The sequence below is a fragment of the Heptranchias perlo genome, chromosome 20 (assembly GCF_035084215.1).
Source record: "Heptranchias perlo isolate sHepPer1 chromosome 20, sHepPer1.hap1, whole genome shotgun sequence".
In the NCBI taxonomy this organism is placed as follows: Eukaryota; Metazoa; Chordata; class Chondrichthyes; order Hexanchiformes; family Hexanchidae; genus Heptranchias; species Heptranchias perlo.
The window spans coordinates 43,655,274-43,672,134 of NC_090344.1; the positions used below are offsets into that span (position 1 = coordinate 43,655,274).

General features: G+C 43.2%; 1 protein-coding gene across 1 annotated transcript in view; it reads left to right on the plus strand.

Moving 5' to 3' along the window:
- The window catches only part of LOC137336135 (glycerol-3-phosphate acyltransferase 1, mitochondrial-like), a 33,347-nt gene extending 18,836 nt beyond the window's left edge, over positions 1-14,511 (plus strand). The window contains exons 12-22 of the mRNA XM_068001619.1: positions 327-412; positions 1,968-2,086; positions 4,420-4,490; positions 4,715-4,976; positions 5,557-5,705; positions 6,785-6,862; positions 7,883-8,014; positions 8,481-8,601; positions 12,447-12,506; positions 12,919-12,974; positions 13,711-14,511. Coding sequence (XP_067857720.1) covers positions 327-412; positions 1,968-2,086; positions 4,420-4,490; positions 4,715-4,976; positions 5,557-5,705; positions 6,785-6,862; positions 7,883-8,014; positions 8,481-8,601; positions 12,447-12,506; positions 12,919-12,974; positions 13,711-13,824 — 1,248 coding nt within the window. The 3' untranslated portion in view covers positions 13,825-14,511. The remainder of the gene's footprint in view (positions 1-326; positions 413-1,967; positions 2,087-4,419; positions 4,491-4,714; positions 4,977-5,556; positions 5,706-6,784; positions 6,863-7,882; positions 8,015-8,480; positions 8,602-12,446; positions 12,507-12,918; positions 12,975-13,710) is intronic.
- Positions 14,512-16,861: the final 2,350 nt, after the last annotated feature.

Here is a 16,861-nt window from a genome sequence, read left to right on the forward strand (position 1 = left end):
ATTTAATGATCCGTTTACATGTGCATCGAATTAAATATAGTTTAGGGCTGAATTCAGTCCAAAGCACATTATAACTAGCATCTTGTATAGTAATCAGGAGGGAGCTGCGTTACACTGCACACTCGTTAATATATTGCTGCAAAAGGTACTTGCAGCTTTTTGGCTGACTGACATACTGTGCCACAGATTGGTAGAAGCAGATTTTTGTCTGTGATTCCTTGAGTGATTTGCAAATTCTGCTATACCATTCATCTGTTTGAGTGTGGGGCGGGGACCTGGTCTGTCCGTTTGCTGAGTCTGGTTTCTAAGGATTTTCTCTGCTCCAGGATTACGTAGAGAATGAAGGAATTCATTTGCGCACTTCTGCGATTCCACTGCAGAAGATCTTGTTGCCATACGTGCTTGGATGCAGGTGAGAAATAGAGAATGTTATGAGTTATTTAAGCACTAAGTGACTCCCAGTTCACCAGAATGGTTGTGTGCTGTCGTCGTGCGTAGTCTGTAAAATTGTCGGCTCCTCAAACAGGATAACTGTGTCTCACTACCAGTATGGAAGAAATGAAAACTCAACTTTATTTTTATAACAATGTTTTTAATAGAAGTGAATGCTAGCTGCCCCGAGTCTGAGTGGGTAAATGCTCTGCCAGTTGTGGCAATGAGCTATACCGACCAGAAGATACCAAGTTCGATTCCTGGTCTGCTCTCATCTAGCGATGGTGGCAGATGCAGTTTCCAGAGAAATATGAAGCATTACATTTCAGGAAAAAGAACAATTGAGAGGAAATATATCCTCAACAGTTAGATGTAGGGGTGCAGATCTTTGAAGGTGGGAGTGCAAGTAGAAAGGATGTAAAAGGCAAATGCGATATTGAGTTTTATACGTAGGAGCTTTAAAAAAAAATGCAAGGAAGTAATGTTGAATTTGTACCAGACATTTGTTAGGTCACTGTTGGAATACTGCCTGCAGATTTGGGCTGCCCATTATAGGAGGGCATTTAGAGCTGTGGAGAGGATGTAGTGAAGATTCATTGGATTGATATTAGGAATGAGAGGCTATAGTTATTTACAAAGAATTGAAAATTGCAGCTTTTTTTTTCACTGGAAAAGAGGTGGTTAAGTGGGGCCCGAGTAGAGATTTTCGAAGTAATGAAAGCTTTTGAGAGAGTGAACTGTGAAATATTGTTTCTGCTGGTTGGCAGATCAGTAAGATGGGGGCATGGTTTCAGGATTATCATTAGAAGAATGAAGAGGGACGTTAAAAGAAATGTTTTTCACACAGTTATTAGAACATGGACTGCCTTACTATGATTGGCTATTGAGGCAGAGACTGCCACATAATTTGAGAGGAAATTTGCGAAGTATTTGAAAAGGAAGAATATAAACTGATCCAGAGAAAGGGCAGGGAAATGGGATTTAGATAAGATAGCAGTAGGCGCAGGTACGATCGGCTGAATGGCTTCTTTGTTTGCTGTAAATTCTATGATTCAAGACCAGGTTTTAATTAAAGTACATAAAAGATAGAGCAGTACAAAGATGGAACATTATTCAGCTTGAGAAAATGAGAGCATCCTGATCCAAAACAATCCCCTTAAAATGACTCTACTTACACCCACAATCCTTTGAGGACAACTGCACCACACTCTTTGCTGGAATACTCCAGCACTCTGAAGTAATGCAGGATAATATAGACGGGGGCCTGGGCGTGAAGTCAAGCACGGATCAAAAATGAATTTTAATTACCACAGTGGTCGAGTTATGGTTTGCTCTTTTAACATTTTTCATGAGATAAAACTATACGGTGACTGCCTGTCAGATTGTTTTACTGTATAGGGATAGATTCCCTCCTTGTTGATTATGAAAGGGTGGAAAATCAAAAACCTTAAAACCGAGCTGTTTCGCACAGTTTAAAAGGATAGTGTTATTTGTAGTATCCTCAGTATCTTGATAAAAGGCACTCTGTGTTTCAGCTCCGACTCTGTGTACTGTGAGAAATCTCAGGACTGGCTTCTGAACAATGAAGGTTTATCTCAACTAAGCAAACATCACCGCGCACTGGTGGCTGATCTGGGGAGGCACATGCTTTACAGTAAGTTTGAATGACATTGGTGAACACCTAGACCTGCCATTGAGGACACTGCGTTTTCCACATGTCTTCATCAATACAGCTATTTCACTCCAAATTGTTTCAGGGTGAATTTTACCGTCTGACTTCAGTGTCAACGATAACGAAAAAACATGTCGTTCTGGCTGTGGGAAATGCTGAAGAGATGCAACCAATGCTCTGGGATGAGACTACAGTCAGGCTCTTGGCAGGCGATGCCACCTTGATGTCAGTACTGTGGCATCCTTCCTCCTGGTCCACACAGCTGGTCGAGGTCTCGTGTATTAAGAGTGTGAGCTGGAGTCACTCGGGATATCTGAGAAAATTATAGCACTCATTGTGTGAATGCTGAACTCTGAGTGGATCCTGGAGTTATGATATTGGAGTCAGTCCAACGACCAGTATGAATTGGATCCAGAAAGTGGCCCTGGTACTGCACACGGTGATGCCATCAGTTTAGGGAGCTTTTTGATCCACTCTGGCCAGTCACAACATTCTCTTGATCCTGCTGAGCTCAATTGAACTTCATTGGTATTGGCTCTGGCTGTGCTTTCTCTCTCACACTAGAGTTAGGCAGAATTCTGATTATTTGCTCTTCGATTGCTTATTTCTCTGTGTAATCTCATCCCAGTCTACGTCACTCTGAACGTCTTGAACTGGCTTGGCACAGCCTATGGTTATTCCCCCTTCTGGCTCTTCGCAGCTTTCAAGTTGTGCAAAGTAGACTTATTTATTGATAAATGTAAGGAATCTTACAACACCAGGTTATAGTCCAACTGTTTTATTTGAAAATCACAAGCTTTCGGAGGCTTTCTCCTTCGTCAGGTGAGCGAGTGTGGGATTCCATGGTCGGTTACCGCATTTATAGTCAGAGACCAATACCTGGTGATTACAGATAATCTTTCCAACTGCCCGTTGTCAAGGCAATCAAAGTGTTCAGACAGAGTGATGTTACCAACAGGACCACCGAATACACAAACGGCCAGAACACAAAACAGAGAGAGAGAGGGAGAGAAACATCCGAAAGGAAGAGAAAGACAGAGAATGACCCGTTGTGTTAAAAACAGATCACTTTTTTTCGCTGGTGGGGTTACGTGTAGCGTGACATGAACCCAAGATCCCGGTTGAGGCCGTCCTCATGGATGCGGAACTTGGCTATCAATTTCTGTTCGATTTTGCGTTGTCGTGTGTCTCGAAGGCCGCCTTGGAGAACGCTTACCCGAAGAATGAGAGGCGATCTTATTGAAACATATAAGATTGTGAAGGGTCTTGATCGGGTGGATGCAGTAAGGATGTTCCCAAAGATGGGTGAAACTAGAACTAGGGGGCATAATCTTAGAATAAGGGGCTGCTCTTTCAAAACTGAGATGAGGAGAAACTTCTTCACTCAGAGGGTGGTAGGTCTGTGGAATTTGCTGCCCCAGGAAGCTGTGGAAGCTACATCATCAGATAAATTTAAAACAGAAATAGACAGTTTCCTAGAAGTAAAGGGAATTAGGGGTTATGGGGAGCGGGCAGGAAATTGGACATGAAGCTGAGTTCGGATCGGTCAATGCCCTGTGGGTGGCGGAGAGGGCCCAGGGGCTGTGTGGCCGGGTCCTGCTCCGACTTCTTGTGTTCTTTAGATATGTGGTTGGGATCAGATCAGCCATGATCTTATTGAATGGCGGAGCAGGCTCGAGGGGCCGATTGGCCTACTCCTGCTCCAATTTCTTATGTTCTTATGTTCTTATCAGTGGCTGAATGTCCTTGACTGCTGAAGTGTTCCCCGACTGGGAGGGAACCCTCCTGTCTGGCGATTGTTGCGCGGTGTCCGTTCATCCGTTGTCGCAGTGTCTGCATGGTCTCGCCAATGTACCATGCTCCGGGGCATCCTTTCCTTATTTATTGATCATTTCTGGAATCTGACCACTTTGAAATGAGATTGGATCATTTGACTCAGCGCACCTGGTCTGGAGAGTACAGTCCTCTGAGGATGGCAGTAAATTTGTGTGTGAAACTTGTGCTGGTGATTCCTTACTCATTGGTCAAAATCATCCTGTTAAGGACAAAATGCATTTTGGTTATGTCCTTGTGCACTGAAACTGATGAGCTGTTGGGGGGAAAAATTTTTGTTCTTGAGAAGGAAATGGAATGACTGCTCATTATTGTCAAAGCTTTAACAGATGAAGCCAGCAACTAATGGTGGCAGTCTACAGCGTAAACATGAGTAAGCGCCAGCCAATTATGATTCCACATGAACAGAACACCTAGTTTTCATTGGTTTCCAAGGACTTTAATTTGCTGTAACTAATGTCCAATTTTTCTGTCATTGACAGCTGCTACTTCCTGCTCGGCTGTCATGTCGACCACTATCATGGCCTGCCTCCTCCTCCACAAACACCGACAGGTAGGTTGTCTCTCTGACCAGGTAACCTCCATCTTGTTGCAATAAGCACAAAGATACTGGAGAATGAGTACTGTCCTTGCAAGATACTGGGAGATGAGCAGCTCTGATGCTCCTACTGACTGTTACTGAAGTGAGGGATTAATGAAAAGGATCCTTTTATCTTTTTAAGTGTATTCCATGTATTGTATAAAGTTGTCATTTTTTTACACCATGTCTTTCTGCAGGGCATCTTCCTTACCACATTGGCAAAGGATTTCTGCTGGTTAATGAATGAGGTTCTTGCAAGGCATTTCGATGTGGGATTTTCGGGGAAGCTACAAGATATTGTGCTGCATGCCCTTTTTTTGCTGAGAGACTGTGTGATGCTGAGGAGCTTTCCGCTGAAGAATCTCATCGTGATAACAAAGACGACCAGGAAAGCTGTAGAGGAACTCAGTTTTTACAGTAATGCTATTCTGCCAGTCTTCATCTGCGAGGCTGTAGCTGGTAAGTGACCAGGGTCACCTCTGCGTTAAATAAAAACACAAAATTCTGGAAATGCACAGCAGGTCAGTCAGCATCTGAAAGAGGAACCTTCATTCTAGAGTCCTGACAAATGGATATACCCAGAATATTAACCTTTCTCGGGTGCTAACCAACCTGCTGTTTTTATTTTGGATTCATAGCATTCGTAGTTTGCCTTCTGACATCACCTCTGTTTGAGTCTGTGCCGCTCGTGAATTGACCAGGAAAGTGCCAATGGGTTTTCAGTTTTCAAGTTCAATTGCAACTTTGTCCACTTCAGCTGGGTTTGTTCCACCAGTTGTTCATTGGAATGCTGTGTGGGTGTGAGGAGCTTTCCCCTTGGAAGGGAGCAAAACTCTATCCATGCGTCAATTGCATACCCTGTTGCCTGATTACAGAGGAGGATTGATGGTCGTCAAGGAGGACGTGAGTGCCGGGTTTAAGATGGCCTGAATTTGCATTAGTGAATGTACCATACTAGATACAGGCCAGGAGTGAGCGTGTATGTACATTACTGTGGAGGGTTCCTTTATTAAGATTGTGTTTTTCATTTTTCTTTCAGCTTGTGCTCTAAATTCCCTTTTAAGGGAAGTGGCTAAACACGTGACAGACTGGGACTCCAATGTAGAGGTTGCAATCAGTCAGGAGGAACTTATATGTAAAACTGTTCAGCTGTGTCACTTACTGCCCAGCGAGATCCTACTTTTACCAGTAAGAGCAGAATCAATTCATGTTCAAAAATGCAAATAGAACATGTCATTTGGGAAAGAAGAGATTTTAAGTGAAAGAAATTGACAAAGCTGATCCAGATTTCAATAAAAAGAAAATAGTTAGACATAGCCAGCATGCATTTCAAAAGGGACAATTGTGCTTGACAAACCTCAGAATTCTTTTAAGGAGGTAACAGACAGAGCAGATGGGGGGAGATGCACTGGATGCACATGGACTTTAGGAAAGGCTATGACCAGGTACCTAGATTACTAGAGAGGATTAAAGGGTTTGGAATAAGATGGAAGATAGCAAACTGGATTACAAATTGATTGGAAGGGAGAAAAAAAGAGTAGGAGTTAAGACAGAGTGGTTAGAAGTGGGTAGTGGTGTCCCATAGGGTTCAGTTCTGGGGCCACATCCTCCATAAACTTCAGCTCATCCAAAACTCTGCTACCCATATTCTAAGCTACACAAGGTCCTGCTCACCCATCACCCCTGTCCTTGTTGACCTACATTACCTCCTGGTTCTCCAACCCCATAAATTTAAAATTATCATCCTTGTGTTTAAAGCATTTCATGGCCTCGCCCCTCCCTATCTCTGTAACCATCTCCAGCACTACAACCCTCCATGCATCCCGCATTCCTTCAACTCTGGCCTCTTGTGCATCCCCAATTTCCTTCATCCCTCCATTGGTGGCCTTGCCTTCACCTGTCTATGCTCTAAGCTTTTGAATTCCCTCCCTCAACCTCTCCACATTGCCGTTCTCCTTTAAGACCCTCCTTAAAACCCACTTCTTTGAGCTTTTAGACACTCCGAATATCTCTTTCTTTGCCCTTGCATCCATTTCTTGTCTGATTATGCTTCTACAAAGCATCTTGGGATGTTTTTCTACATTTAGCGTGTTACATAACTGCCAGTTGTTATAGGTGGAGCTGATCTATCAAAAAAGAGCAGGCTTGTTGGGTAGAATCGACTCATCCTGTTTCGAACAATTCCTCTGTTTTAAAATATAATTTATTTTCAATAGTTGTCCCATTTTATGCCGTATTAGTTTGTATTTTGCTTGAATCCCTTGCAGCCCTGCCAATCAGTGTACCAGTTTTCTCAGGAAGGAGTGGACAAGCTCATGTACTGCGAGATTCTCATCGCGGAGGAGGTGAGAGCGTTTTTCTGGTGCTTGTGCAGGCTGGGGGGGGTGGGGGTGGTGCGGACAGTGGGAGTAATTGTTTTGTTTTGGGTGATCAAAGGAAGTTTGGGTCCTGTGATCGTATACAGCAATATAAAGAGAGCTTCTATGAGGTTATCCAGATAACAAATTGATATTTGTCTACATAAAAGGAGTTGCTGCACTTCAAAGTACTGCATGTGAAGTGCTTTGGGATGTTTAAATCCACTTTGTACATTCCTTACTTGTGGCCACCTGAGAGAAAGGGTTTTTTTTTTAAACTGAAGGGACTTTGTGTTATGGACCCATGTCCACTGAGATGGATTGAACTTGGGGCTGCAATACATCCTCAGTGAGGGGAACTTAATGTCCTCTGTTTGGACTGAACTTAAACCCAGATCCTAATTAATATCTTATTCATACAAAGATATTAGAGTCAGATAGTTGGTATATAGAGTTTTCTATGTACAGAGGATCAGGTGACTGAGATGACAATATTGCAGCAGCTGATTCTACAGCTGTTCAGGAAACTTTGGTGAAGATTGTTTATCACTGGGAAAGGAAGCATTAAACAGGCTCATCTGATGACTCGGTGAGCGAGCATACTGGCCAGTGTGGAATGAGTGATACAGACCAGAAGGCCTCCACGTTAGATTCCTGGTGTGTGCTGGGTAGCTGAACTGAGCTGGTGGTGTTGCGACTACTTTGATCTCAGCACCCTTGGGCTAGGGAGGTTCAGGCAGATTGAAGTTGCTGGAAGCGTATGTGTCAACCGAGAGATATGGATGAGGTTGACTGTGATAACCCCCTATAGAGACTCTCCAACTGGCCTAACACTTGAATAACCACGCTGGCAGGATGCTGTTGGGCATTAGGCACCCATGGAACTTTATTCCAACTGACTGCAGCAGCACAGACACTGGTGCACGGTTTAGTCAGCTATAACATTTCCCTCAGTAATCGCTGCATGTAAATAGTTTCAAATTGCTGCTCTGTCTCCTCTGCTGGTAGAATGAGAACAAACAGCCAGCGTGCGATACATGGCAGAATCGGTTTGCCAAGGAGCTGACGTGGAAGGTGATGGATGATTTTGATGACTCCGATAGTGACTGTGATGAAGAGATCTGGAAGCGTTATTTCAAGGTACAGTGACTCATTATTTAGAAATCTGGCTTCTGCAATAATGTTTTAGTATTTTTAGCTCTGAGAGGTTTTAACACCACGCAGACTATTGCAGTGATGTGGTAAAGAATTCCATTGGGGACTTAATAGACGAGCAGGACAACACAGAATTACTTGGGTAAATAAGGATTGTGTTGGAGAAAGGGACCAGTGCCAGTTATGGCCAGCTTCAATTAGAAAAAATTGCACAATAGTAGAATTAGTGCAGGGCTGCTACTTGATGTACAGTGTTATTGAATAAAAGTGCAACAGTAAAAACATGTAAACCTCCTTCCAAGCACATTTTTGTCTTTTAGTCTGTTTGTGCACAATGGGGCCTTAATAAATCTATGAGTTGCACAGAAATTGCATTTTTAGCCATTTGTTACATCTTCTGTTTATCCCAGTTTGGCAGTCGGTGCCTGATGTGTCACCATCTCATTTCTAGCTCGGCCGATCCTGCGAGAGCCACGCATTTTTCCTCTTTCTCTGTAGTTTGCTACAGCCTGTGTTGAAGGCCTATCGGACAGCAGCGGGCCTGCTCCACAAATTTGACTTTCCAATAGAAGGTACAGTTAGTGTGATGGTTGAACTATACTGATCAGAAATAGTCTGATGTATAAAATTGTTAATTGTATCCATATGATTTATATCAATTCGTGTTAATCGTATTCAGGTCGTGTGTATCAATTGGGGCTCTCATACCCATATATAAGAGAGCTTATCTCGGGTGTGGTGTATGTAATGTGGAGCTCTGTGAATAAAGGCTTGGAAGCATAAGAATATAGGAACAGGAGTAGGCCATTCAGCCCCTCGAGCCTGCTCCGCCATTTGATAAGATCATGGCTGATCTGTGATCTAACTCCATATACCTGCCTTTGGCCCATATCCCTTAATACCTTTGGTTGCCAAAAAGCTGTCTATCTCAGATTTAAATTTAGCAATTGAGCTAGTATCAATTGCCTTTTGCGGAAGAGAGTTCCAAACTTCTACCACCCTTTGTGTGTAGAAATGTTTTCTAATCTCACTCCTAAAAGGTCTGGCTCTAATTTTTAGACTGTGCCCCCTACTCCTAGAATCCCCAAACAGCAGAAATAGTTTCTCTCTATCCACCCTATCTGTTCCCGTTAATATCTTATAAACTTCGATCAGATCACCCCTTAACCTTCTAAACTCTGGAGAATACAACCCCAATTTGTGCAATCTCTCCTCGTAACTTAATCCTTGAAGTCCAGGTATCATTCTAGTAAACCTACGCTGCACTCCCTCCAAGGCCAATATGTCCTTTCGAAGGTGTGGTGCCCAGAACTGCTCACAGTACTCCAGGTGCAGTCTAACCAGGGTTTTGTTTTGCTGCAGCAACTGAAGACCAGGCTCTAGTATCCTATCCTTCACCGGGCTATCCAGCTTATAATAAAAATAAAGATGGTCAGAGATTTGGGTGGAATGCTGTGCTTTCTGTTCATGATGTTGGCCATTTTATTCTCCGTCATGTACTGAGTTGTGTAGTCCAATTTTAATTATAAACTCCCAATCTGGATTGGGATTGCTAGACTAATGTGTACACAGATCCAATTTTCCGATAAGTAAAATAATATGAGGAGCAAAAAGACACAGCAAGATACTACGAATTACAAGAGGTCAACTTTGCACAGTATATCAAATGCTTCTGGAATATTGTGTTTCATTTTGGATGCTGCATCTTAGAAACGACATACTAAACTTGGAGATGGTCCAGAAACAGTTCATCAAGATGGTACTGGGATGAAAGGAACGAGCTTTGACAGACTGGGTAAACTTGAGCTGTATTCCTAAGAGATGAGTTGAGGAGTAGTCTGATTTGGGTATTTAAAATAATGAAGGGAATTGACAAGGTAAAAAGAAAGATTTACAATTATTTAACTTCTTATTACATCTCTGAGGAACATCTCCAAGCACTTCACACAAGCTACTTTTTGAAATGCCGTCACTGTTCCTTCGGCAAATTAGGCAGCTAATTTGCTAACAACCAGATCTCCCTCACAGCAATGAAATGGTTATGTTGGTTGTAGGAAGAACGTTGGCCAAGACACTGGGAGAACTCCCTGCTGCTCTTTGAATACGGCCACAAGATCTTGTACATCCATCTGAACAGACGTGTTGTTGGTTTAACCTCTCATTTGAAGGACAGCACTGAAATGTATGTTGTTCAGATTGTGCTGAAGTCCAAGAGTGGGATCTGAACCCATAGCCTTTTGACTCCATGATGAGAGGCTATCAACTGAGCCAGAGTAGATAAGGAATAGCCGTTCACTTTAGTAGGGGGATCGGGAATGAAGGGGCATTACCTAAACCAAGCTGGATAAAAGCAAATCCAGAAAAAAATTCTACACGTAAAAGGTTGCGAACCTTTTACGTGTAGAATTGAGGTGAAAGTGGAGAGCGATACTTATTTGGAAGTAAGATTATTAAGGGATACGGAGAAAGAGCGAGGAATTGAAATTAGGATAAACAGCTACCCATGGCTAACACAATGGCAGAGCAGATTTGAAAGCCAATTGGCTGACACCAATTCCTTTAAAACTAGAAATAAGAATTCGAGATCCTGAACAAGAACAGAAATTGCTGCAAGCACTCAGCACGTCAGGCAGTATCTGTGGTGAGTAGACTGATGTTAATGTTTAGGGTGTGGACCCTTTGTCTATGATATCCCTATGGTTTTTTTCAGTAGCTTCCAACAGTCTCTGAAGGAGGTTACATGGGAGGTGAATCCTCCTTGTTTGTGAAGGCATGATGAAGTAGGGAACTGAAGACCTAAGAATGTTGGTAAAGTTTTAAAGACATCTCTTCCTTTAGTGAAAAGCAGATCAATTGAAGATTGTCCTGAGAAAATGTACTTCATGGCAAACCACATATTCATGATGTGGAGATGCCGGTGATGGACTGGGGTTGACAATTGTAAACAATTTTACAACACCAAGTTATAGTCCAACAATTTTATTTTTAATCCCACAAGCTTTCGGGGGCTTTCCCCTTCCTCAGGCGGTGTGGAAAATGGAAAACATATTCATGGTCAAGGAAATGAGCATCATCTGAGTAGTCAATAGAAGCCCATAGTTTCCCAGTACAACGGTTCCCAGCACCCAATAGAAAATAAATTGTATTTTGAAACTGGCATCACCAGGAGGAATTCACATAGATTAGCAATGCAAAGGAGCCCCATGGACATAATGTACTGTATTTTGTGTAACCCAGTTCATGTTGCAACAGTAAAGAAAATTAATTTAGGAACATAGGAACAGGAGTAGGCCATTCAGCCCCTCGTGCCTGCTCTGCCATTTGATAAGATCATAGCTGATCTGTGATCCAGCTCCATATACCTGCCTTTGGCCCATATCCCTTAATACCTTTGGTTGCCAAAAAGCTATCTGTCTCACATTTAAATTTAACAATTGAGCTAGTATCAATTGCCGTTTGCGGAAGAGAGTTCCAAACTTCTACCACCCTTCTGTTTCAATATGGCCCTAAGTCTGATTACATTCAACTATTACAGTGTTCCAAGGAAGTGTTTTTAACTCCCTCTAATAAATAATCTGAGACAAAAACTGTGTTTGTCACAAAAGTATCCGCCGTACCTGCCTCAGGACAGGGATATGATGCACATGCTTAAATCATGCTGATTCATTGCACTCGGATTGTGATAAATGTTTTATCCATGAGCATTAAAACTTTAAACATACACTGAAATAAGGGAACTGTTGGTCAGGTTTGAATAATTTCAATCGCCAAATCAGGGTTAGCAGCTAATGGGAGTACTCATTCAGACTAGGTAATTCCACGTTTAAGGAAGTGGCAGGGTAGCAGGCAGGCCCCACCCCTTTCCTTCCAATTACTCTTCACGATTTTGAAATGTCACGAATGGTTTTGTGCATCATGGGCTCTGGCTGGGAAGCTATGGAAATGTCCCCTTTTGGAGTGGGAGGTGCTGTAGTAGGACCCTTTGCTGGTAGGAAGAAGAAAAATAATCAGCTCAGTGTTAATGCTAAAGGGATCAAGGGATATGGGAAAAAGCGGGAACAGGGTACTGAGTTGGACGATCAGCCATGATCATTTTGAATGGCGGAGCAGGCCCGAAGGGCCGAATGGCGTACTCATGCTCCTATTTTCTATGTTTCTATGTTTAAGCCATTTGAATGCAAAGGTCTGAAGCCCATCGTGGCTTAGTGAGTGATGTCACACTCAAGTAGCTCATTTGTTAGACTTAATTGTTCCATGCCTTCCGTAGCTTTTTGCTTAGTAGTTTCAGAAGTAGCATTCTGTGCAGCTCTTAAATTTCTCTAACTTTGAACTGAAATATACAGAGAATAATATGGCCCTTCTGTAGGGATTTGATGGGAACAGTACACGGTTGCATCTTCTGTGCTTTCTCTTTCAGAGCCAGAGTGTGTATTGAAGATGTTTAAGTTTTTGCGGGCACAGGTAGAGGAACAGCACGGTGAGTCAATCGATGCAACACAATGTGATTTCAATCAGTAAACAGCTCAAATACACACAACATATACACGGGAAGGAATTAATACTGAGAAAGGCTCATTAGCAGACTGTGGATGATAAGAAATGGAATCCCTCGCTCAACTTTGGGTGGCTTCCTTATTGTGGGGCTCAGCTACAGGTTCAGATGTGGGGCATTACCCACTCAACAAGACGACTCTGAACTGAGATCCAGGATTCAGAATGAATGTTTAGGAATGTTGTTGCCCCTGGGGTTTAGTATTCCTTTTAGTTTAGATTTTTCAAACCATACATCATGAACATTGTGGCATATTTTTGTGACTACAAGTTTTGATTTGAATGCATGCATCAATGAGTCTTGAACTACTAATCTTCTCTGTTTTAATATTTTACAGAAAGTGCTACTCTCTGCCTTGCTAACAGTGCTGTAAAGACCTTCAGGGAGTTAGGGGTGAGTGTTAAGTTCTTACTATAAAAGGACCTTGTTACAGCGCTCTCGATATCTCACCAAGTTTATTCAGCAAATAGCTGAGCCAGAATTTGATCCCCTGTCTCTGCTGAGCAAAGCTTATGTCTGTTTGGGCATGACAATTGGCTCAGAACCCCTGGGTTCAGTCAGAAACATTCGACTGTGGGTTCCTGTTCTTGATCACTATACAGTGACTCCTGCTGGTAGTGCATGTGTTTGGACATCAACTGAGAATGAGAATGGGATTGGGCAAGTTGCAGTGCTCCGTGGAGCTGAACAGCCAGCAAATATTCTGGGCTCATGCACAATTAATAGCCACATGGTTAAGGTACTGGAGGGCATCTTGCATATGAACCATGCCCAGCAGGAGTCGGTGCCCTCGGGTGGAGGGAGTGAGCAGCTTGGGAAGAAAACATTACTGTACTCACTGATTGCCCAGGATGGGGACAAATGGGCTGCAAGGTGACTTGGAAAGATGGATGTTTTACCATTTAATTTTTCTTGGTCATGACATCACGCTCAAATAGTTGGACAGAAACTGTACCAAATTCGATCATTTGGGAGTAAATATAAAGTTTCATGCTCTAGTTGCCTCTTTTTTTAGTGGATTTTCTGAACTTTTTTGAGAACATACCAAGCCTTGATATGTTGTGGAGCAGTGATGTATGGGAGTAAAAGTGGAGGATGCGATAACCCAATGGTTTCCTTTCTCTTGTAGGTTTTCAAAGAGGAGCCTGGATTGACGGGACCCTTGCTGGAACTGAGTGAAACTTTTCAGCAGCCTGAAAATGGACTGAAGCTCCAGCAATTCATTCAGCAATTTTCCTGTTAAAGTACAAAGTGTAAACAGTTCTACTCTTTCAGTCGATTCAGTCAGACTCCCAAGTTTATTTCTGGATTTGTGGCATCGACCCATCACCTTTTCAATCAGCCCTCAGAGAGAGAGGAGATCTTCAACTTCCAACAGAGTGGGCTTTTCCATGCCTTCTAGTCTGGGCTGAATTTAAACCTGGGCTGTTCTCCCCTTCCTGTTTGATGGATGGACCCATCATTGTGGCTGAAGGAGAAGTTAGGACAGATGTGGCTTCTCACCCTGCATCATGGATGGCTGGCCATCAACACCAATCACAAACTGGAATCATGGCTGTGCAGGAAGCTCTTGCCTCAATCTGTCTTCAGGAAATTCTTGAAGTTTATGTATAACTTGGGCAAAAAAGGATGGAATTTTGTTTCAGTTTAAATGGAAAAACCAGAACTCATTTTGTTCTGAATTCACCGATTATATATGATTTTGTATTGGTTAGATGGATTTCGTTGCTTTGTACTGCTTCAGTGCTTGAATAAAGTGAGGTGAGCAAAAAGTTGGAAAAACCAACCCTCAGTGCCTGTCCTTAATGAAAATAATGAAGTTGAAAACTCAGCTACGATCCTCTTCAGTTTGTGCTGAATTTGCATCCCTGAGAATTGTGACTGATGAATCAAGGTCGCAGGGTAACCAGTGCACAGCTTGGAAAGGATGGACAAGGTCAGTGATTTTAATGTTTCTGCATATTTAAAACTGGTTTTATAATCTCACTCTTCCCTTTTCTCGAAGGTAGCAACTTTTTTTGTTATTCGTTCATGGGATGTGGGTGTCGCTGGCAAGGCCGACATTTATTGCCCATCCGTAATTGCCCTTGAGAAGGTGGTGGTGAGCCGCCTTCTTGAACCGCTGCAGTCTGTGTGGTGAAGGTTCTCCCACAGTGCTGTTAGGAAGGGAGTTCCAGGATTTTGACCCAGCGACGTTGAAGGAACGGCGATATATTTCCAAGTCGGGATGGTGTGTGACTTGGAGGGGAACGTGCAGGTGGTGTTGTTCCCATGTGCCTGCTGCTCTTGTCCTTCTCGGTGGTGGTGGTTGCAGGTTTGGGAGGTGCTGTCGAAGAAGCCTTGGCGAGTTGCTGCAGTGCATCCTGTGGATGGTACACACTGCAGCCACTGTGCGCTGGTGGTGAAGGGAGTGAATGTTTAGGGTGGTGGAAGGGGTGCCAATCAAGCAGGCTGCTTTGTCTTGGATGGTGTCGAGCTTCTTGAGTGTTGTTGGAGCTGCTCTCATCCAAGCAAGTAGAGAGTATTCCAGCACACTCCTGACTTGTGCCTTGTAGATGGTGGAAAGGCTTTGGGGAGTCAGGAGGTGAGTCACACGCCACAGAATACCCAGCCTCTGAGCTGCTCTTGTAGCCACGGTATTTATATGGCTGGTCCAGTTACGTTTCTGGTCAGTGGTGACCCCCAGGATGTTGATTGTGGGGGATTCGGCGATGGTAATGCCGTTGAATGTCAAGGGGAGGTGGTTAGACTCTCTTGTTGGTGATGGTCATTGCCTGGCACTTGTCTGGCGCAAATGTTACTTGCCACTTATGAGCCCAAGCCTGGATGTTGTCCAGGTCTTGCTGCATGCGGGCTCGGACTGCTTCATTATTTGAGGGGTTGCGAATGGAACTGAACACTGTGCAATCATCAGCGAACATCCCCATTTCTGACCTTAAGATGGAGGGAAGGTCATTGATGAAGCAGCTGAAGATGGTTGGGCCTAGGCCTCGTGTTGGGTGTACATTTTGACAGATCCAAATCTTTGATTCCTCGCTCAAGTTGAGCCTCCTTCATATATGAGCTAAAATGGCAAATGTCTATTTGAATGTGGGGGAGGGAGGCATTCTAACCATGCCCATCCTTACACAAAGCCCAAATATCAGCACTTTCCAGCAGGTCTCATTGGAACACAAACCCTGGCTGATTTTCTCACACCCATTCCGAGCACAAGGATGCTGAGACCTGGGAATAAAGTTGGGACCTTCCTGGTCTATGAGACTCCATATCACAACATTTGGTACATAGATCCACTAGTTTATTTCAAAAAGCTCCAAAATATTGTTTGCAGGTTAAACACAACAGAATTGAAGTGCAGCTCTTTCCAACGCATCAGATTTATATGTATATTTATAAAGGTAGTTCTCCCATGGCTTATCTCACAGGTTGAGGTCTAAAGCATAACTGATGCTCAGCTGCTAACCTCGTCTCTCTCTCTAAAGTCTCTTAAAGAACTGCCATTGGGGAAGTGGTATGAACTGGTTAAATCCAGGTCATAGTTGCTTCTAATCACAGATTAATCAGAGAGCAGTTGAAACTGCTTGTAAATTTCAAGCACTCGTGACTGGCTTTCTTCGTATCTGTTACTGTCATGAATACCCATTAGATGCAAGGTATGGGTGAAAATAATAGAGTATCTGCTCTTCATTGAATGATCTGAAATGGAGAACTGAAGATTGAATAATATCTCCTCTGTTTACAATACGACTGAATCGATCCTGAAAATAATAACCTAACATTTCTCATTCCATTTTGCTTCATGGATGCCTGAACCTTTAACAGTTTTAGACTGGGATTATATGAATTCCCCTTTCGATGTGTGTACTGTTCCTTTGCAGCACCATCACTTGGGTGAGGTAGGCGAGCATTAGTGGGAATGGTTCAGTAGGTGACTGCAGCACGTGGTGGTCTGTTGAGGCACACGGACTGGAAATGAGTCGCCACCTCCCAAGAGAAGATGGGTGGGGTGAGAAAACCATTTCCTCCCTCTGGTGTTGGTGCCATCCTGCATGTTCCACTCAGCAAAATATGTATAGAGCAAAAGTTTATCAGTAAATTGATAATGTGGTATTTTATGGCAACAGGTGCAGCAAACCTCCTTCTGTGGGCACCACCTGCTGAATGTCCTCTTCATCACATCTTCTGCAGTTCACGAGAAGAAGGTCATTCAACCAATCTTAGTTCATCCATCTAGTGTAACCCTAAAATCCTTCCATTGCAGCATCCAATTGTTCCTTAAA